Source organism: Papilio xuthus, unplaced genomic scaffold (genome assembly GCF_000836235.2).
Source record: "Papilio xuthus unplaced genomic scaffold, Pxut_1.1 DF826938.1, whole genome shotgun sequence".
NCBI classification, from domain to species: Eukaryota; Metazoa; Arthropoda; class Insecta; order Lepidoptera; family Papilionidae; genus Papilio; species Papilio xuthus.
This window is the reverse complement of record NW_013531711.1, coordinates 3,781,296-3,805,805: the sequence shown is the minus strand read 5'-3', so window position 1 is coordinate 3,805,805 and position 24,510 is coordinate 3,781,296. Positions and strand designations below refer to the sequence as shown.

The window sequence follows — 24,510 nt, the reverse complement described above, 5'->3', positions numbered from 1 at the left end:
TAAGTATACCCTCTCATGGTTGTTACGAGAACCTTTTTTGAAACAAGAACATTCGACGCTATAGTTCTCTTTATGGTCTTACTAGCTGTCGCCCGCGACTCCGTTCTCGTGAAAATAATAAAAAACTTAATTAGTATCCTTATGTATCCTTGCAAGGTAAATTCTACATCTATGGAAATTTCAAAAAGATCGATGCAGCCGCTCCGCGAATTCCTTGCAACAAATATACAACCATACATCAAAACATTCGCATTTATAATATATTATTAGTAAGTAGTCAGACATCTTGCCCACAGACTATGATATAAAAAAAAAACAAAAGCTTTACGAGACGATAATAGGCTACCGCTTATTAGTGGTTCTTATACAAGTTGTGGTTATGATGCTAAATCTTTCCAGTAAAGAAAAACACCAGGACAGATACATTATGGCGATCAACTAGTCCTAAAACGTAATAATATCCAGTCAGACTTTTCTTTCTAGCTTAATCTAGCTTATTTAAAGAAGTTTTAAAAAGATTGAAATTGCATTTTCGTATCTTACCTGTAAGGTAAAGGGTAAGATATGCAGTAAGCAAAAGATATAATTTGGAATTACTTACGCTTTTAGCAATGTGAAGATATTTTTATCTCCAAACTGGTTGCTCTTCCGATGACCCGGAACTTCGTTTTAATGTTTTCGTTCAGTTCGACATTCGATCCAAAGATTCAGAACGTTTTAAAATTTAATTAAACTAATTTATGAGCAATAAATTATCTAACATATTTAATAATTTAACTTTTTAACTAACTTCAACAGATTAACACGACTTTTTATCATCTAATTGTTCAAAGAAATTCATAAAATTATTTTTTGTTATAACACGAAAATCGTAAAGTGAATTAAACGAATTTTACGGATTCCATCGCACTCATTTACAATTTGTGACACGAAGTTTTGACATCGAGATGTCAAAGTTATTGTCGAAGTACCCTCCTTTTTGACATTCTTGACAGTTATTCTACGGCAGAATGAGCTCATAGCATCTCGAGGTATTACAGTCTGAAACTTTTTATGACCAACAAAAACTAGTTTTAAAAATTTTATAAAATCAGTTTTCGGATATTCAGAGTAAAATAATATCACTATACTAATTGATCGATTTAAATTTTGTATTTTAATTTGTTTTGATAGCGATAGCTATTTTTTTGGATCATTATTTTAAATATTTATAAAGTAGAAATAATAGGATCAATCACCTTGTAGGCGTAGGCTTTTTCTAGATTATTAAACTCAGCACGTGGTCTTACATTCTTATAATAAAACATACATTAATATGTCTTGTTTCTACAAGCATAAACAGGCAAAAGATAAAAAATTAAATTTGGTGGTGTTTTTTTATATTTTAAGAATGTAACAAGGCACAAAAAGACGATTTTTCCCAATCCTATGATTCCCCTCCTGCACCAAATCGACTTCCCCTTCCCATCATTTCCTTATAAGAAAAGGGTGGTGTTTAAAACTTGTTTCAAAACCAAACCATACGAAGGTTTTTGTTTGGTTTAATTCCACAGCAGTTTTAATTTTTGATGAACCATTTTAAGCGTTCGTTCTTTTCTTTCATTAAAATACAAGCTCGTTTATTTGATTCGACAGACCGCAGATTATAACATCCGTTTTATGTCATGTGTAAAATATATTTTTTTTAAATTGAACTTTATTAGACAGTGATAAGGGTTAAATATGATATGGCCGTGGGTCGGGTAGTGTTTTGTGGTACCAAGGCCAGTCTTATCTGAGTGTTGGGTTACCATAGACACCGACGAAGCAAAGGAACGGCCATTCGACGCCGCATATACTACGAATTTATTGTTGTCAGCTTTAATTTCATATGATTAGAAGTTAACGTCTCAACTAATAACATTGTAATGTTCCTGTTTTCAAAGCAGTACACTGAATAAATAGTTTGGTATTGATATTTCATTATGTAAACATGTTATGTGCAAAAGCAAATTCATTCTTATAAAGCAAATCATTTTAGAGCTGTATTTTTGTCGTATGTTTTTTCTTATCTTGTCGCAATGATTCTTTGTTTTTCTCATTCATAGGCTCTTAATTCGTTTCTACTTAAAATGTCTGTCGAGCTCAAAGCTAGCTGTTGGACCGGATAAAATCTTATAAAGTTGTATTGAAACCTTTAAGTAATTACGTACTTACTTTTTAATATAAAACTGCAATTAACATGTAAATGCTTGATGCAGAACCTGTATAAAGAGTATATTTTATGATACGTCAGAATGTTCAGTTCAAAACTATGTAACATGTTTACTATGAGTTTTCGCTGCAAAAACACCTAACATAAACTTACTGCCATCTCTTTCTTTCTCCTTAGAAAAGCTAATATCAAGTTATATGGGGTATGTCACTGCTTTATCTTATCTTAGATAATATGGAATATAGTTTTTAACCACTTGTTTCTCCTCTTTTAGTTGCAAAGGCTCTAACCACTGTTCTCATAAATAACTTAAGTTGATCATCAACTAAGCATGACAGTATTATTTTTTAATTGAATGAGCGGGATTACAACATTGGTGGACAGGTGCTACAACAGTGGAAATACAGTCACTCAACAAGCTATGTCACCACACCAGTAAATTCTTTAAGGATTTAGTCGCAAGTTATTCTTGCTATGAGTCACTTAGATTTGTACGCAATCTTACGATTTGTTGTGAAATTTGTATTATGTCTTTGTATGTGATAGTATTATGTCTTTAAAAATTTGAATATCTTATGTTTTTATTTTGTGTGAGATGTTTCTCTTCCATTTATCTATTTGAATAGATTTGATTCTGGCTGTGCGTATAGGTAACATTTTGGGTAAAGGTAGGTGGTGGTGTGCTGGGTAAAAAAACAAAAATAAAAACAAAAAAATAACATATTTTCACTATAATTCAATAAAATGCAGATGGAAATAAGAAAACTTACAAGAAAAATGTCATAAACAAGCTTTAGCCTTAGTTCGTTTTCTTTCGTAAGAAAATAGAGTAGTCAATTTTTTTGAAGATTAACTTAATGGAATTAAATAAAAAAAAATTAAATACTTAATTACAATTGACGTAGGTACTATAGTTTACACTAATGCCTGTTACAATAAATGACTCATGATATATTACTAAAATTAAGTTATAAGTAATCATAGTACTTAAATGTCTGTTTAAATACAAAAGGAAATTAAATAATCAGCTTTAATGGTTTATAATTCGTAATGAACTGATAATAAATAATATTCACGAAGTTTATGAAAACGCTTACAAACTAATCTCCTTAGCATTAGGTACAAAATTATTATCATCAGTGGTCACCATGCAACACTCGCACCAAACAGGAGAAACGCCAAAACTAAAGTAGTTACACAAAAAACAGGCAAATAAAAACACCACCATCTCGGTTCTATAGCTGACAAATAATTAAACACAAAACCATCAACGGTCAACATGTCATTTATTTCTCTTACAAAATCTTAGATCTGACAATGTATAAAAATAATTTACGGAGGCGCGAGGATACAGTTTCTCGGTAAGAATCAAAAGCGTATCTGGCCCTTTCTATCAGAATTTCTCCTAAACACTTACATTGGTCCCTTAATTAAAACTTTTTTTTAAACTTTGTTATATAAATATTATAAAATATCACACTTTAAATTCAAAGAAAAAAAAAACTATAATGCTACCACGACAACTAATCACTTAGCTCTGTCAATGTCCTAAAGCAATAACTGTGCCGATTTGAATATTATATTCAAAGGAGACAATAAATAAACAATCTATCCCGATCAACTAAAAATTAAATATAATCGATTTATTTCGTTATAAAGTAAAAGGCACTGCGCGGGAGGCGAAGTCGCCCGCCCTATAAACTATCGTGTACTTATAACTTTATACAGGTATTTCGGTGAAGAACGAAGCCTCGGTAGTCCGGCGGGCTTATTCTCTGATTTCTGACATTTTTTGCGTGAGCTCAGACGCGGCCGTGTCGAGCGCCGAGCGCCGAAGCGAGAGGGAGCGCGCGGCGCGAGGACGAAAAAACAATCACCAAAACTCCGAAACTGGTTTGTGATCGTTGTTAGCCCTCCTTGCCGGCGCAAAAACGAAAAATCCCTCGCGCTGCGGCGGCGGCGCTGCGCCCGGGGCGCTCAAATGAGCTGCGGATGATTGATGTTGCGGACGCCGGGTTCGAGGTTAAGTCCGAGCTGACGCAAAATATGCGGACGAAATGGAGCGATGTATGAGTTTGTGCAGCCCTGCCGAACTGGCGAGGTGGCAGCTGCCGATTCCGTAAACTGTAACGTGGAATAAGAGGGGAGTGGCGCGCGAGAGGAATCGGCGCGCCGCCGTCGCGCGGGCCGCGTCCCGTCGTCGCGTGTCGGCCGTGTGCGGTGCGGCGTCGCAGCTGGATACCGTCGGTCATTATAGTTAAACGAGACTCCAAATAAATAATAAATTATTATCTTAAATCCTTAAAAATAGATCACGAGCGCCTTCTCGCGGTACGGCACCGAGCGCGGGGAGCGGTACGAAATAAATAAAATGTTTCTATAAACTAACTTTACAGTGACCACCGCTCGGCGGAAGATCGCATCGGGAAGACGACCGCGAGCTACGCAATAAATATTCTAACAATATAAGGTGCCATTTACAAGTGTGTGCCGATAACTAAAAGATATATAAGACTATATTCACACCGCAAACTTTCGAGACGCCAGTGAACGGGTCACGGGGAGCATCGGCAGACTGGAGATCATTCGTTGAGCGGGTGAGACGCGGCGATCGGGACGTCGCCCGCGCGGCTGGAAGACGTCGAGGAGGCACTAGGGTGTCGGACGATCCTTACACACTACGCTCGGGTTGTAGCAGAGCTAGGCGATGATGAGGTCGCCGAACGCCGAGGACAGCCGGTTGAAGACGGGTAGCCGCTCGTCGTCGGGGTCCGGCGAGTGCGTGCGGCGGAAGGCGAAGGCGCCAGCGTGCGCAGGCGACAGCGCAGGCGAGTGCGGTGACCGCGGCGACCGCGACCCGTCGCTCATGTAAGAGGCAAGTGAGCCCGATGCCGAGCCGGAGCCTGAGCCCGAGCCCGAGCCACCCGAGCCAGAGGACAGCGAGGCGAGTGAGCCGCCCGGCGACGGGGGCTCGCGGCGTCGCGCCTCCTCCGCGTTGTGCACGAAGTGGCAGCGCGGTCCGTACGGACAAAAGCCCACCGAGTGGAAGGTGCGGCACAGCTCCGTCTTGTACTTGGGGTGGCGCTGCAAATTGCGTAGCTCGCGGACGCCGTGGGCGAATTGGCACTTGTCGCCGTACTTGCAGACCCCAGCCTCCTCGAAGGGGCGACAGAGCTCGGTCTTGTAACGGCTGGTAGCAGGCGGCGGCGCAGGCTCGCTTGCGGTGCGTTCGAGGCGGCGGTGTCCCAGGCGGTCCAGCAGGCCGGCCAGAGCGCGGTGTGGCACGGAGGCGGCGCGAGCCAGGGCCGGGTGCTCCCAGGCCGCACCAATAGCGCCCCCGCCTGCGCCCAATGCGCTGTTGAGTGCGCTGTTCATCGTCTGCACTGGTCGAGCTTGGTTCTGGAATTGAAATAAAATAAGATTTATAAATCTAATCTGATGTAGTAAAAAGCGAAAATACATGATTCATTAAAAATAAATACCAAGAAATATACCGTTGAAAGTGCAATAGAAGTACCACGATACATCTTATTTAGAGAAATGTTGATGATACGGAAGAACCATGATAATTATTATAATATTCAGATCAGACCATTTTCGACGGTGGCGTTACTAGATTCAATATAATATTATCAAACGAGGATCCGGACTTGCACAGATAATTTTAAAAATTGTTTTTGTTGTTAAATGTTATTTCTTAATTTATTTTAAAAATACCAGACATTTATAAGTCGTATAATAGAAACCTGCTATTACAATTAAAAAAAAAAGTTTATATTCAAGTAAGTGTAGGAACAGATAATTATGGTTCGTCGCATCGGTGTTTATTTTTTTTATTTTATTTGAAAACTTTACGATAGTCGTATTTATTGTATTATAGAAAAAGCGTTCACAATCTACCCGGACCGGGTTGGGTACCTGCGCTAACAAAAAAAGCACCCCGGGATGCTGGTGCCGTCTACCTGCGTTTCGTTTTCAGTAATGGCTTCGACGTTAAAACGCTTAATATTACCAATTAACCGAAACCTTAACTGGCACTGTTAGGGCCTCGGGATGCGTCGAATTTTAATGGTCGTCGACCAGATTTCATTCGTGTGGGACCCTGTCATGAATAATTTATTTCTGTAAAAATCTTTGGCTATTGGAAGTTAATTGTCTTAGAAGAAACGAGAAGAGAGGGGAGCAGTTTTAAGATGTAAATGTGTCTATAGCGTTGTATTGTTTCGTGCTGTGCGTCGGTCTGGTGTGGGATATCACCATAACAATGACGGTGGTTCACGCGCGCACCGAGCGACTAGCGAATAGGCTCGCTTCGCGGCCTCAATCGCCGCGATTGTGCATGACGAAGGAGTAGGCCGACGGAACACTAGCTGTCGTCTAACGTCAACTCATTATAATAAAATGCCATATATAAGAATCTTTTCTTTATAAAGTAAATTTAATTAACTACTTCTGTTAAAGATAACTTCGCTCCAGTCGAATTGTTAACTCTAGCAGTACATTTGACCGAATTGTAGTTTATTAGGTTAGAGTTATTGAATGAAATTACTTACATTAAATACGAAATGTGGTTGTAAACCGACATGTCACTAGATAATAAATAGTGCTTGAATGGAATTGCTAGAATATAAAGTCGTTCGTGTGTATACGGCCTTATAAAGTGTTCGTTGTATTGTCGCAATGAGGAATAATTGTCGGCAGTTGTGCACACGAGGGGCAATGGTCGACGCGTGTCGCAAGCAACAGTACCCACATGGCACATATCAATACATCTATCAACTAACTGCAAGACAAAGAAATTTTTAATGAGTGTTATTTTTAGAAAATGTAGGATGATTAATGTTTAGCAAAGATATACCATCGAACAATTTTTGTAGATTGTATTAGATGATGAAGATAAGTGTTGCGCGACGCGGAACACGGGCTCTATACATAATGTATGATACACCGCATCTTGTATGCGGCCTCAATCGATGTGAATGACACATCATTGTATATTCTATTCGACTCTGCCTCGTCCGGGGATCGTAAACACGCAAACACTTGTGTTTTGGAATACAACAGACAAATTATTATGCTACACTATATGCCGATTGATGTGCGCAGCTATTCCACCGTCCCGTCATAATGATGTTGCCGCCTTTGTCGAAAGGTTTTTTTATTTGCCTTGTCTCCTGTGGTTTGCTGTCGTTTTAAGGATGCCTCTAGATCTGTACACGCTGGTTCCTCGGCAAGGCAATGAGTGAGTCGTCTTCGAGTGAAAAATGTAAGTGAGTTCATCCCTATAATAGAGCTTCTCGTCGAGGAGTAGTCGTGCGGTTGGCAGCGGACTGCGCAAACAATTACACACGAATGCTTTTAACGGCGCGGCGTATGAGTGGTTATTGTTCGCTCACTGGGCAATAACCGACCGCGGCGCGGATCGCCTCGGTGACTGTGCGCGACCTTCTCCCTACAAATATATTCAGTTTACTAGACTTCTAATATGTACCTACAGTAATCCTTAAAATGAAGCAATATTTATCTTGGAAATTGAGTCAAATTTCAAAGAAAGGAAATATTAAACAGAAAATTGAAACAAAGAAAATACATATTACATTGCTGTCGTACTGTCGGGACAAAGGATTGTTACCCTACTCCGAAAACGTCAACTTGGGCTTGAATACATAAAATGTATTTATTGCAAGCAATACGTCACTATTCAAACAATACGGTAGCGTAACCGCGGTCGTGTCAAAGGCGAAAGTGTAGCTAACTAATGAACGTTGAACTCTGCCGGGGCGGGTGAAAAGCAGCGAGGAGTCGGCTCCAGTGTTTGGTGAGTGGCGATGGAAAACAGCAACTGAGGCGTAATTAGAGAGTTATCAGAGCGGAACATTGGTTAAGCGTCGCTTTCCATCGGAGGTTGCGCGGCCGCGGCGAGCCCCAGGGAAAATGGTAATCACTATCGATTTCGAACGCGATCGAAACTTGGGGCAATCAGAAGCGCGCCAGCCGTGCACTTTACGATTCCGTGCTGGTCTTTATAACATGTGATGGTATTACAAAGATCTGTGACCATCATATATAGTTGAAACTGCTTGATTCAGAGGTCAAACTTCACGGTATATAATTAACAAGCGGCTGGCATCTGAGGAGTATGACGAGGTCCCAGCTAGCGGCCGCACTGTGTACTCTCCGCATTAGCAAGCTGCGGTGTCAACGTGACAGACACGCTGCGACAGTGTGTTTACACTGCCACAAATGGGATGTTGCGTGTTTCAACATACAAGTTGAGTGATTTTAATAAAATTGACTAAATTGGTGATACACAAACAATAGGATTAAGCGTGGATATCAGGATGTAATATCTGCTTATTCTTTACATGTTGAAGCCATGATACCCAGCCATTAATGATGTAACGATATAGCGGTCTAGTCTATGTATTAAAATTTACTAAAATAATCGTCTAATAATTAGAACCACATGAACTAAATTTGCAACATACGTAATTAATTCCACATGTTTCCAAACAGATGTTTTCTATTCTATGAACAGAATCGCAAGGTTTATAACATTATTTTACTTGTTAATAATTCAAATTATATTCCTTGTTTAAAATTCTACAGTTAAACTGAAAAATATTAGCGAGGACAACGACACAGTCTTCGCTTATTCATTCGTATAATTTTTATTTAAGTGTGTACCTATGTACAAAAAGTTTTAGTAGCTACTGAAAAAATTACTTTGTTTCTAAGGCCTACTCTCCAGGGATTTTACTAAAAAGACATTTAAAAATATTAACTACGCGTGTATATATACTGATTTAAATCAAATGTAACTTAATTTAACAAAGAGTAAAAACATTTCGATCGGTACGAAATAAAAAACAGCAGAACAATATAATTAATGTGGTATTAATTTCCAAGGTGGTTTTAGTTTATTGGTCGAGATCACTTTGAAGTTCGTGGCTGTAATTTTTCTCGCGTGCTCACCACGGAAACTACAAAAATCAAAATTTACAAGGGTCATCGGCCTCTCTGTACGGATGCTAATATTAGAGCGAGTATTTACGTCGGTAACAAGTAAAAATTTACACTATTAGCGAATGCTGTTTGTTATTGTATCTTTAGAGGTCCTGTTAAAAATATTCTAGATAATTTTGAGAGGGCATCGGCATCGAGCAACAAAAGATCGAATCCGGGTCACTGGTTTTCAGCAAATTTAAAACATGCGACATATTTAATTTAAATATTCTATTTCCATCACAAAGGAAAATGTATAGACTTATGTGTCTTGTATGACGGAAGCTATTATTAACATGAATGCGTTATTCATCTTAAAACGGTTAAATTTAATATTTGAAAGGTACTCGAAGTTCTTTTAATATAAACTTGAGATACCTCTTATAAAATACTAATATTAACGTTCTTTTTTTAAATTAATATACCTGCTTCGTTACCATGATAACATCGTCGTGACGTAAGATACTTAAATTGGTCTTATATTTGATCCGAGTACATTGTAATTTAGCCCGTAGAGAAGTGATTGCAACGGCCCAGACGTCGCATACAAAGGTTAAACTTTACCCGCCATAACATCCAACACGACAATTGAAGCCGAGGCGTAATACAATCCAAGAGACGGGCCTTAATTACTCTTTAATTGTCTTTAATCAAATGCGTTCTATTTATAAACGAACTTTTAATAACTTAACGCAGCCCTCATTGTCCGTGAAATCGTAATTTAAATGGTATAAAGCTTTCTATCAGTAACTGAGCGGGTGACAGCTATGTAATATTGGATAGTTATTCTAATATTAAATTGGTCCATTTCTCTGAGGAGTCGGAGGGTCTTGTCGATTGCGGCGATCACGTTTATTGAATGATTGCGCGAAAATACATTCAAGATATCGTCGTCCCCTCGGCGGGTCACGCCGCGCCGTCGTTCCGTCAACTGACCAGTAATGTCAAGTGATTAACCATTGCATCTTTCGCCTCGAGTTTGTTAAAACATTAATAAGTAAATGTTGCATACGTGCAAACAGCGTGTACTCGGAAATAACAAACAATGAATACGGAGCGTATGATTCATAATGCGACGATGCGTAATTAATCCCTCGCGTCTGGTATTGTAACGGATTATTTAAAAATTAAACGTTTCACACCCATCATAATTGATTCGGAGACAAATGATTGTATATGAATTATTTGTTAAATAATCGTAGGACAAACGAAAATAGTTCAAAATGTCCGTAAGATGCATGTACTCGGAGCTAGTCTCCCGCAGAGCGGCCGCTTGTTAATTACTGCGGCTGGGGAGCGATGGAGATTATAGTTGGTTAACACGACACACATTTTTGTATTAATATACAAACTTAGGAGTTTTTAAAATAACTCATAAGTTTGTATATTAAGTGGTCGGTGGTTCCACGTTGTATTTTGTATTTAAAGATCCCTAGATCCTTTATTTCATACATTGGTGAAATTACTTAAATCACTCTAAACATCATGGTGAAATGTAACTGAAAGGTATACTTCATCTTTTACATCTTCACGAGGAAAAAGTGTAAAGAATTCAATAAAAATACATCGTCTCGTTGAGTGTACGAGTACGTCCACTGCATGATAATTAGTCTGGCCAACAGCGGAGTGGTGAACATATAATAAAGTTAGCAACTGTTAAAAGAGCAGGACCGGACGCGCTGGCCGCGACGCGCATTTAGATCGGCTATTCCACATTGCCATGCAAGGTACACCCGCTATGGTAAAAATGCCATCGCATGTCTTTATTTATAATTTGAATACACAAAACGATTGTTTCTGGTTATTAGAAGAAACAATGCGCTTCCATTGTTCGAGGTAAACGTTAATCTTTGATACGGCGAAGAGGAAATCACGTAGGGGGCCTGATGTTACAAGAATCGTAACTTCATAGCCTGTAGGGTCGTATTTACGTGACCGAGGCGTATATTTGTATCTTATGTTTTTTAAGTTCAGCTATACGATCACATTGTTTTCTAATGATTCACTCGATGATAATATGTGGGCTAGACATCAGGAATGAGTGGTATCGGTTTTCTGTGAAGGCGCTGGTCTTTTCCTGTTGGTGTAGACCACCGTTGACGTTACAGCGAGTGTTTAGTTGTGCGTAGCTTTAGTGGCGATGCTGGTTACTGTGTGTTCATGCGCACGGCTCGTGGCTCGGCGCACACGCAGGCGGTGTAAGACGAGTGTCAACAAAGGGTTCGGGGCGTGTTTGCCCAACTGCTCAAAGCTGAGGAAGCACGTCCCCCGGCCGGGCCGCTTTTAGCACCTCCTTATTTATAGATGCAACAAATGAACGCGGTTCGACGCTGATTTGCAGAATTGTACGTGTAAACAAAGTTGCTCACGACGCCCTACGGCCGACGATGCCGGCCCGCAACTTAACCTTCGTGTGTTACTGCCATTGTAACACTGCTTAGATATATTCGTATAATGTTTAGGATTAACTCATTAAACCAAACATTTTTAGTATTAAAAAAGAAATGAACTTTTTATGTGAATACAACCAAATTTATTTATAAAAGTCCCACATTTACACTGTAATAACGTGCAAAATAAAGATGATACTTTTGCGTCTTATCTGTCGACTATCTTATCTGGATTACTAGACATTAAATTAATCTCGTACATAAATCTATTAAATGTCTTGTAATAGGATTGTTTACTGCGTACCATGTAATTATTTAATTACGCAGTTTTTGTTGCGCGTAGTGCATTGTTAGCGCAAACGCATCGTCGAGCGCATGCCGAGTCATTACGGTAGGCCATTAGCTGAGTAAACTGAGCCCTAGCGTCAGGTGCTCGCTCGCAATTCCTTTGTCCGTGTCATTTTTATTGTTGCATCACAACGCGACGCTTTCCCCGCCAAACTGACATGACTCAACCGACGCAATAACACAAAAAAATGACTAATTTCCTTCGCCCTATTGTTCCCATATACTATTTGTTACACTTAGAAAGTTATCATGCGGTCCACGTGCATACACATAATCGTTACGGAACAATTTACATGCCACTAAGTGGGCAACTTAGTCAGTGTTTATCTGTTTAAGATAATTCTATTGATGACAAACTTAAGGCTTTATTTCTTGTACTGACTTTAAATACGTCGACATTTAACTGTAGTCATATAACGCATTATTTGTTTTAATAAAGGTAACATTTTAAAGTTATTACATATATCAACAGAAGTTCAAGAACTTCACTATTTTGGCGAATTCAGGTATATGTACTATAAATATTGACTATTTATCCACTGCTACAAAGAGATAGTCTGCTCTAATCTGTCTTACCATATAGGTGATATACAATTATAAGAAGCAGCTGAAGAGTTCAACTTACAAAATTTTTTACTCCACCATCGTTCTGGTATTCGGGGCTCACCTGGAATAAAAAAAAGACAATGTTAAAACTCATCACAGGTGAAAGAAAATAGCCACATATTACCAAAAGCGAACTGAATATTTTCCACAACAAAGTTTTTAAAACGTTCTTCGAACAAAGTTTTACGGTTAACAATTATTACGTTGGAAGTGCTGTAAAGACAAATACTCCTAGGCTTACGATGCGATAATACTAATAACGAGCGCCTCGGTACAACTAACCGGTCTCCGTTGAAAGCGACAGCACTTCCTACAAGAAAGTAAAACTTTACGCCGTCCGCCAGCCGCCGCGCCATCGGCCCGGAAAACCCGAAGGCAGTTCATATAACTTTATTTGTAACGACTATCATAAGATTAGTCCTAAACCTCATTTTTTAATATGTTTTATGTTACAATCAATATTACCCTTCACTTACACTGCCGATTCGCTTCTACGAGCTTGGTAAATATTTACATTGTCCATGTCAGCAGTGAAAATGTACGGTAACCTAACGAGGTAAAACATTAATATGGTATCGTAAAGTGAAAATGTGACTATGTAATTATTTTGGACTAATGTCTATATCAATGGGTCAAAAAATCGTAAGAAAGCGAGTGTTCTAAATAAAATATAACAGATTAATGGTTATATACTTGTAATTATATATTTCGCAATCGGGATAGATTAGTGGGATACGGCGTATCGAGAAGACATATAAGGTGTGTAGTAATATAAATTTGACGAAACGAAATAAAATTATCTTCCCAGTATCGTATATATGTAAACTGTCACCATCAGAGCCATAATTTACTATATGTTTCTTTGGCCAGTTTTCGACCTAATTGTATTGTATTAAATGCCGTCAACCGGGTAGGAAATAAACATCCCGACTGTATATTGTAAAATATTAGTGGCAATTAAAATTTTAGAAGCGTTTTACGACAGTTTTATTGGAGGCGAGCGCTGCGTATGGTCGTTAGTTATCGAATAGTTATGTAGCTCTATCTGCCAACTAAATCACTTACGAAAACTTATCGACTTGCTATGCATTTAACACTCTGTGATAAATAAATGTTTGAATACGAAACTGTAGAATCAGTTTATTAATATAATTGTAGGTTTATTAAAAATACTTTTTCTGTTGCCACAAAATTACTTAAAATGTATATGTAACCTTAGAAGGACATCATCATCTAAAATTTAATTAATTATTAGCTCTTCATATTGTAATATTTTAAGGAAATTGATCATCATCATCTCACTATATGTCCTCACCGAGCGGCTCGGAGCCTACCCTAAGTTAGGGGTGACTAGGCCATAGTCCGCTGGCCAAGTGCGGTTTGGTTGACTTCACGCATATCTTTGAATTTCTTTTCAGATATGTGCAGGTTGCATGACGATGTTTTCCTGCACAGTAAGAACGTCGGATAAATGTACATGTGTAAATCGGAAATCGAAAAACACATTGGTACATGGCTTGATTCGAACCCAGGACCTGCAGATTGCAAGTCAAGTGCTTGACTCCTGAACCACCGACGCTCTTACTAGGAAACTGATACAAATCAATAATTAAGGATTCATTGTATTGAACTAAGACATTGATTGAGGTAAATGAAGGATAATGTTTAACAATTCAATGCTTACCGCTTGTTAGTTTGCCTTTCACATCAAATTAGAACAGAGCAACTGTAGTACTTTATAATTAATAATAACGACTCGTACAGTAATCGCAACAGGCTTGGCCTGAATCATAAACAGATATATTTAATATCAGCATGCAGATAAGACTGTCATTTATGAAAGGAGCTATTTCTAACAAGCTACAAACATATGTGGCGTAAGTGATTCAATGAACTATCAAGTAACATGTACTAGTAATGATAATTATTGCCAAGAAGCGTCGCGCAACGTTATAATGTTACAAAATAAGAGTTGCACTTATTTTCTATTTATTTCAGAACAATATCGCATAATGTACTTTAGTCACATAACGTATTTTCATAACATTTTGGCATTAGACTTCATAAATCCCGTCTTTATTTAACAATGAATTAATTGAAGTACTAAATCCCATAAATGTCTAATTTACTTTACAGCCAAACGGTTCCGATCAACACCATTAATGAAGCAAATGATAAATCGAGGTAATGATAGCCTTACGACATCTTAAACCGTTTTAGCTATAAATTCTAATTTAGCTCCAATTCCGTTGTTCGTGAGCTACTATAAAGTGAGCAGTTTGCAATTGACGCCAGTGGTAGCACGTGGCAACCGCGTTGGGAAACAGTTTGCAATTGATGGCAGTGGTCGCACGTGGCAACCGAGTTGCGCCAGAGTTCATTTAGTACGAACGCCCAGTACGAGCTGGTAATGGCACCGGTTGCCAACGCTGCGCTTGTGGTTCGCGAGTAATTGGAGCCGACAGCGCGCGAAGGTCTGAGCAGATCGCGGACTTAATACCTTAATAATAAACATACAAGAAAATGAACATTGCTTTAATAATTTAGTGTGCTTATAATATTCCAGTCAGTTTGTGTCGTTATGTTCATCCCCTACTTACATTGCCACTTCAATTTTACGTCATTTATATTCTTTGTTTCAATAAAGATGAAATAAACAAACGTGGACAGATAAGAACGACAAGTTTTACAATTAATTACCTCCCGTAAATAAGATAACCATTGTTTATTTAGAAATTTCTTGAAGTAGTAAACAATTGCAGGGGCAATTTCAAAGTTTTATCACACGAGGCGACGCTGATTGACTGATAATAAAGTCGTTTAAAAACCCATTATTTCTTAATTACATACGTTAGCCAAGACGAAAATATAAATGACTTAATACTTATTGTCATTCTATTCAAAAATAATACGAAATGCAACAAGGTGAGATTGACAATTTTACCACAAGGTTATAATAGTATAGAAGTTATAACAGAGTTCCAAGCTTTCAAAAAATGAGCCAAAAATCAGTTCAACGTGTGTACATTTTCTAATTTGTGGCTGTGGACAAGAGGCGCCGCGACGAGCCGCAGTTTGGCGAACAGGCTGCCACAGATCAACGAAGCAATCGAGGCCACTTGTGCTAATGAAACACTTCAATTGAATTGGGGACATTAATTCAGCGGCCGTATCGTGACGCTGTTTATACTCCGCAGACGAATAAAAGTGGTTAGATGTATATGGAAATGTACAAAGGCGCTGAATCGCTTCGATATGTATTCGACTCGCGAGAATTACGTGAGCGTAAGGCAATTGGATTGGAATAATCTACCACTTAACATCCTCTAGTTAAGTACTAAATTAAATTAACTATGCTACTTACTGTCTTCAAGTAAAAAGGCATTAAATAATCAAAATTATACTTAACCTAGATAACAATTCCACAATATAATATAACATAGAACCTTGAAAGTTGTCCGCTCACGGATTCAAACATATCCATTACTTTATTTTTTTACCGAACCATATCCATTCTAAACATATGTAGCATATTTAAATAAACATCGTTTATTTTACAACTTTTAACACAAACGAGTATAACTTGAATATCATCATTTTGTACTTTAATGAAATTTTGAATTGGTAACAAGAAAATTAGTTGTTTGACATTTTGATGACGTTTTAAATAAATTAATACAAATAGCATTTATATTTAAATCCAGTACAAAAAGTTTAAAGGTCAAAATAGACAAAAAAGAGACGAAGATATATGCTACAATTTATAAGGCGGTCTTAGATGATATAAACATATTAAATGAATTTTAAAATTTATATAAAATGACAGAAATACAGAATTGTATATTCCAATTTTGTGCATAACCAAAAGTGTATAAACAAAAGGGCTTATAGTACTAAAAAATTCCCAGTAGATGTTCCTACGAAATAACATCTGACTAATTTGTTTAGTTTTATTAAAATACTGATTCAAAGTACTAAAACTTATATTATAAGCATGGAAGTGTTGAGAGCGTACGTTTTCACTAATTACGGTAGCTGATAGTTAAATTAATGAATATTTTTTCAATAGTTTTCCGGATCCAAAGGGAAACGTATAACTAGTAAATTGAGCAATCTCGGCAAACAATTAGATAGTCGATGCTAATGAATAATGACCACATAGAACCTTCACCTCGCGCCCTACTGCGCTCCTAAGTGAACCTTTACATACTTAATTTGTTTTAACACTCGTTTAATCCGAAATCATTCAACGACACGCAATATTGTAACAAAAAAAACAAGTTCATGGCAATTCGAAATCAATGTATACATAATATTAACATGTTAATGTAACTTAAAATATTTGTGTTTTAGCACTAAATATTTAATTGTAATACTACTCATCCATTCTATTAAAGATCACAAAAATACCATCAACTGGGCAAATATGATAATTAAAAACTTAGAAGTATCTTAGTAGAACATCAACCATCAGTCAAGTACGACAAGACAAACACAAGTAAAAACTATAGTATTTTTAATATTAAAACATTAATCGTGTTAATCTGTGCAACCAGCGAATATGGCGTGGACTTATGGGTGCCGGTTATTTCGAGCATGGAAATAAAAAAGCAGTGACCGTGTAGACTTCAGCAATGACCTTGAAAACATAAAGAGATTTCGTCGGATAAATAATAATTAAATATTTCACAACTCGTTTGGTCGGTCTGCAAAAAACATTCAAAATGACCATCAAGCATCTTCATTACTAAGAATAATTCCTAGAATTTTTAAAACAATTCGTTTAAGTTTCGCTATATTTGAAAAAATGAGGGGCGAATGGGGATAATGAAAACCTGTTAAAATTATAAAATCCAGTTGAGAAAGTATAGATCCCAAATAAGTTCATCTAAACTTTTCAAACACGTCCAATGCTACTACGATTTTCAAGTACAAAAGTGAACTCGTGAGGCGAGTCACTGAATGTGTTAACGCAACGAAAACAAATCATCGGTCAGATTCGAACCCTAGACAAGTCTAACGGTCAACTAAGGCATAATATGATGTTTGATTGGTGCATCAATTACGACATCGAGGTTGTATGTAATGGCACGCACAATTACAGCTATGTTGGCGGATCTACGGAACGTTTGTCGCGGGCGGAGACGGGCGCACGCGAGTTGGTACACGCGATGCAAAGTGCACGCCGAGACTGTCATACGTAGTACAACTAAACAAACTTTTAAGATACATTATAGGAACTTTATCAAACCCAATTTATTTGTCAAAATCGTAGTAAGATTTTAAGCAATTAAGTAATCATTTCTCAATCTACAGAAGTCGTTTGATAATAATTAATAGACCAAATATTAAACGTAACAACAATTAAATTTGAAGTAAGGAAATTTTATAGTCAATTAAAAGCCCGGTAAGGAGGTAGAAGAAACTACATTTATATTTTTATATTATTTTAAATTTACTTTTCCATTGATTTAATTAAGTCGCAAAAAATCGTATCATAATATTATTAACGAACTAAAACTAAATTTGGTCTTGTCTTCATATTACGATTTTTTTTATGAATATTTTAACATATCTAATAAAAACAAGCAAAAATTGTATTCATTTCGCTAGTAGGTCCAGTGTTAATTAAAGGGAATTAATCTATAATTCAATACATGGTACTTAAAAGGTGGGCATTCAAGTTTTACGATATTTGATGTGCCGGAAATCCGGCTTTTGAAGGTCGAATAACAAAAAAAGACAAGGTCGTCAGCACCACTTTCTACCCAAACTGAGCCAACATGCGTCACGAAATAAACTCCGCGAAACAATGATAACATGTTACTTACTTAAGGCACACCATGATTTTAACAGGATACGCCTCGAATATGCACAGTTGCAAATCAGCATATTTATCTAAGAAAATGTAAAATACATTATTTCTGGCAAACTTATCTCATACGCCAATCTGTCTTTGGAATGGTTGACATAATCACCCAAAATTACGAGTTTGCTGCCAATTTAGATTAGACATAAGGGGAGCTGCGACGTAAGTATTGTCTAGGAGGCCTCGGTCGCGGGCTATGGACACGGTATTCTTATTATGTATAATACCCCGACCGCTTATTGTTTACGCAATTCTGTTTCGTAACATTGATGATTTACGCAAGCCGCTATAAAATAGTTAACATTGGCTGGCTTCTTACTTACATCGTTAGCGTATACTTCCTACTTATGCGTTATGCATCTGTGTATGATGCATTCTAGTATAACTGGTAACGTGAACACTTTTACTTTTGCACATTATCTCATAGCCGAGTTGTGCAAAGCTCGTCGATGTAACGACTCGCAGTAGTAGGCATGCGAAACGCAATCATTTCCAACGAGACGTTTCGTTATCAGTACGTTATGTTATTTAAACTAACACCGTTGTTGTACTAATGTGCAGCGCAGCGTACGGTAATGTGGCATTGTCTTTCAAGGTGTAGAGTTACGATTCAGACGTCAATCTAATCGCGTGGTGTTAGAAATGAGGTGCCACATTCATTGACGTACGTTACAAAATGTAAACAAACTTAAATATGTGATATACGACAGTGACACTGTGTGTATGGACAGTTTGTGAAATCCTCCACCATCTTACGGTAATATGCAATATTGCGATGTATTTGACGGGTAAACTAGATGGTGTTAAAATGGTAAATCGAAGGTCTTTTGGGGTGGGGTTGTCGAAGCGATGTAAGATCGTTGCAAGCGAGTTGCGACATCCTCGGTGGGTGGCGGTACGTGCCGCGGCGGCACTGGGCTGCCCGACTTAGTCAATGTTTTCACAATCAGCCTGAAATATTGAGTGACTTAGCAACGGCGACCACGCACACGACGTGCAGTCGCGATGTACTTTAATACTGACTGGTTTACACACTCATATTTAGAAAACAATTGAAAGTGACAAAAATTAAAAAACTAGGTTATTTTTAATCCTCCTTGTTCAGTATGCAAGTGAAGATTCATTTCTTATTGAAGAACGTACAATAACAAAGAAATCGTTACAAATCAGTTTAATCCGACAACTAAAATCGATTTGAACGATGAATTTGTCATAACTTACAGCAGTTTCACTATTCAAATTATACCGAAAGTAAAAGTGTCTCGTCGCCAAAGGCCTCGGAAAATGGCGTAAATCTTACCTGCAACAATCAAAATGGACACATCAATAAAACAGTCAGTGGGGCAATAAGTGCCAGGATACGTATCTACATTCATTTTCAAGTCGTATAATAAGGAGGGTTACCATTAGACACGCTTCATTTGTGCGGACATACTATATAAAAACTAATAGTGTATTATATAAAAATGTGTATATACTTTTAGTTTTCTTGAATATAACCTATGTAATACTTTTATGGTTGCTTAATTAACGAGGAAGCTACTTGAGTAGATAAAGGCGGTTAAAGGAGGGAGTATAAAAAATAAAACAGCATATAATGCGGTTAATTATCGTTAGGTATTCAACACGCTGGCCGAACGCGTCGCTTATCGCTAAATGTCGACGTTGTTTTTATAACACAGTACTTTATTTATATTCACAATACCCAGAGTTCCTCATTATGCGTTTTTAAGTAATTTGCAATCAATTTAAGGTTATTTTAAAATCTAAATAATTTGATTTCATCACCACACCACAACATAGTATTAAAATAACCTTAATCTTGTTCCTAAACAAGATAACTATGCATTACTTTGGTAGAAGCTCGTTAATTCCCAATTCATTTAAAGATGTTGTTCACAATTGAACACATCCGTCGTTTAATTTCACTCTTGACACAAAAGTTGACCCAACGTCGAGATAATGAAGAGAAAAGACGCTATCTATACAGTTCCTTTGTTATGAATTCGTTGAAAATTATTAGGTAATAGTGACATAAGAAATAATTCATATTCAAATTTAAATTAGCAGAAGGTTATCATTTGATGATATTATTTGATGGTAAGATAGATGCTCTAATGAAGAAATATTTTAAAATTCAGCTAAACTTGAACCTAAGTAAAAACAAAAGTAGTTAATGTACTGGTGAGATTATTGAAAGAACTTAACATTCTGAATATTTTTTAAGCTTTAAGTACTAAGAATGGAAACTAATATAATTTGTCGTTGTCTTTAATAAACGAAAAGTAGAAGCTAAATATTTTTGATCCGGAATATTTAATGATGGAGATATCGTTTATTACAAGAGGTTTGCATTGAAGATTCAACATTTTACAATAGCAAAGAGGATCTGTTGTTGAGTAGGCGTACGCTGTAACAAGCTGTCGACCTTCGCTCATTCGCCAGAGAACGGCACATCGGCGAACGCTCCACCAGTTAATAAACACCTTTAATTATACTCATTTTGACGATTGCACGATTATAATAACTTTAATAACATAACCTCAATAGTGATAAGGCGTTTACATTGCGTGATTAGATAAATGGTTTATACGCAAGAATATAGCGCCACAAGCCACAATCATGGGCAAACCGAATTGTTACTAGTATTATTTTACTTTTTATAATTATATTATATAATGAAAATAGTCCAACAATAGATTGTCGGACTATTCTCATTAAATTCAGGTACGTATTAATGTATTCTTTAATTGTATAGATAATATTTTATTATTTAGTAAGACGATCAGAAGAGACTAGAGGAAGCCTTGATGTGTCTCATTATTATAGTTGCAACTTTAGAAATGCGCATATCCCGCAACTCTTCTTTTTGATTGAAGCAATCTTAATAATATTAATGACATAATTATTGCCGTTTGCTAGTAATTAGGCCACAAACATTATAAATATACGCTTATCGCTACTGCTTATCGAGTCTAAAATTGTATCATTTTTATCATTGCATTTAATCCATTCTATTCAATTTAAAAACTGACCATCGGACGTTCCAAATCCGTCGATTGTTACTTACATACTTTAAAGTTATTCAAATCTGGTCATGGACTCCAAATTTTTATTATATGTAGTCGCGAAATTAGTTTAACGAATTGTATGCACATAATAATAATCACGCTTGTTTTTACATTTGTCAAAGACAAGTGGTCACTCGTCAGCCAAAAGTATTCACAACACAAATTGTTCAATTACGTCGAGACATCGAATCAATTCGATGAGGAACCATCAGCCACCCCACACATGGGGGGTTAGGGTCCCGACGGAAGCGGGCACAAGACAACGTGCGGGACACATTGTGCGAATGTGTTCACTGGACTCGGTCCCGCCTCGCTAATTACTTGTAATGCTCACAAAACAGACAGATGCGCGACATCCGCTCGCTGGTTTCGCAAACTTTTTATGTTCTCATGTCTTAACAACCTTATTAGCGTAGACACAAATAGTATTCATTAGTTTCATTTTAACAAACTTATAACACAATACATAGTCTAGCTAGAAAGTGACCCGAAAACATTAAAAATCTAGACTATGATGTCTTAACATTTACACTAAGTTTATCATGGAGTGTACAGCATCACTCATTTAAATAAAATGTAAACGTATAAATGTGATTTATGTCATTTAAAATAATATTTCACTAGAGAAGCTGTGGGTGTTTCAATCACACGCTTAATGTTGCGTTGGGCCAAAATGTCCGCTTTGTCTTTAAATCGAATTATTTACGGCGATTTCGTCGAAGTAAGATGGCGTCAGTATTCATTGACGCAAAATGTGGCTTATACCGCTAAGCTATTGTCAATTGACACCAATTCTCGTTAAACACAGTTACACATGCATCCGTAATTGTATGGATACATTTAAAATGTAATTTCGTAACATACGAGAAAATAATGATAACTATTATTTTCATTCGAAAAGCAATCGTGTCGTATCTATACTCTTTTGCAACTGTGCTATGAAACAGATTCAAACGAAACAACTCCCAAAGAAATATGTATGTAATCGTAAATGTTACATAACAATGAAATAAATGTTGGCTTATAACAGTTACCGCAAGAACTTATAATTCTACAAATAGTATTTTAAAAATGAAAGCGCATCGGAAAAATATCTCAATTGTCCGATTACTTTTAGCATTAAACCACTACTATTTGGACTAAGTAAATAATATTTTGGAGAGGATACACAAATCTGTAATTGCTAAAACTTCGTAAGAAATTGTAAATAAAGTAACACACGAAACGTCGTAGGTTGAACAAACTTCCATAAAACGGTTTCTCTTAAGTGGCTATCGGCCAGGTCAGGCCAGATAACATTTGAACTGCCACTGTACTAGTTTCGGATAACTTATCAATTTGCGTCACATACGTTTTTTGAGCTTTTATTCCTACCGAACATAAATATCAATAAAGAATTCCGAACTCTTTTCTCCAACCAAGCATGAACTGTGTTCTATTTGCATTTTAAAAACATATTCCAAGAATAATTTTATTTTAAAATCTAATATTTAATCTTAGGTGTAACTAATGTGTAATATACCACAGGGTGTTATCTTTTTACACTCATTGTAGATCAAAAATTCAATCTCATATTACATTTCTAAGTAATTTTATCTGTTCTATCGTGTCATAATAATTTAAAACGACAAATTATTGAACTTACAACTTTGTGTCTAAACAGATTAGATTCAAGAAGTTTTCTTGTACTAATTAACACTTTCAGTGTTACCAAAATCCTAGTGGAATTGAAAGTGTTAAGCCTACACAGAATCAAGATTATGAGTTAAGAAATAAGATTAAGATAGCCAGTTTTATAAGTTAAAGTGAAATGGAAACAAGTAGGGATCGGTTCCTATTACCAAGGGTATCGTCCGAAGAGCAACGAAGCATAGCCTCACCGTGTCATACACCACCCCACTTGTTACGCTTACGATTTCTAACCAAACGACATGTAGAGGGTTTAAAGTTGTATCATAAAATGTACCTTCTATGCTTTTAACGATCACATCGAACACGATGTATTAAGAGCCAACATATTGAATAAAAAAACTTCATATAACAGCTGTTATTAAAAATAGTTGTTTGATAAACAACTTTATGCTAAATCAAAAAAGTTAAGACGCAAAATATTGCCATCTGCCAAGGTCATTCTGATTAACTTGATAAATTGTAATTTATTATTTTATTTTTCTACTTTTACAATCTTGTTTATTAAAAAACTAAAGCTGCCTAAAAAGGAAACGAAGGAAGATGTTTAAAATTATTCGTTTGTGGTATGTTGCGAGGGGCTATGACCACCACTCCTAGTGGGTTGCATACATCGTATGAGAATAGCTGGTTACATTTCACGGGCCCTTAAGCGTGTAGGTGGGGTCCGCCCGAGCGCATCGGCGCGTGAGCCGCGATTTGATAACGCGCACTACTTGGTTATCGCTATGTGTAATGCAGCTAGGCCACTTCACCTTGTGAAATGCATAATATCATGCAATTGTTTGCAATAGCGCCAATAGCCTCCTAGTTGACAACACAGCCTGCAAAAATAGGGTCACGGGTTCGAGTCCAAAAGATTGTAACCGTAGTAGACCGATTTATTACTTGTGAACGGATACGACTTTAATTTTAATACTAATTCCTAACGCTCACAACGTATTTGGAATGAAATGTTTTTAAATTATTACCATATGTTTAGGTTAATAGATGTAGAACGACATTAAACAGAAGATACGACGTTGTTTATTAAATGTGAAGGTTTCTGTAGTTTTGTGACAGGTTCTGCCATTCTCCGCAAATTTTTGTATTTAAACTGCGAATAAACTAAAGTTTTATATTTTCGTTTCTAATGAATGTCTATTCAATTCACAAATAATTACATTTAAGGTTATTTCTACGTTTACTTACATAGTTGCATTAGCTGTTAGATAACCCGCAATAAGTAGCTTAAATCGTTAAGACGCAATAAACATATTCACTATTTTGCTTAAGGATTGCGAACTGAATGAGGGAACAATCCGCGTAACAAAGTTGGATGTAATCGTTCCAAGGCGC

General features: G+C 36.9%; 1 protein-coding gene across 2 annotated transcripts in view; it reads right to left on the bottom strand.

The window, feature by feature from the left end:
• Nucleotides 1–3,461: 3,461 nt before the first annotated feature.
• The window catches only part of Tis11 (Tis11 zinc finger protein), a 32,535-nt gene continuing 11,486 nt past the window's right edge, over nucleotides 3,462–24,510 (bottom strand). The window contains exons 2-3 of one of the 2 annotated variants that reach the window (XM_013317411.1): nucleotides 12,563–12,604; nucleotides 3,462–5,593 (exon numbers count right to left, since the gene is read on the bottom strand). In XM_013317411.1, coding sequence (XP_013172865.1) covers nucleotides 4,895–5,593; nucleotides 12,563–12,604 — 741 coding nt within the window. In that variant the 3' untranslated portion in view covers nucleotides 3,462–4,894. The remainder of the gene's footprint in view (nucleotides 5,594–12,562; nucleotides 12,605–24,510) is intronic. The other variant, XM_013317412.1, reaches the window with a different exon arrangement.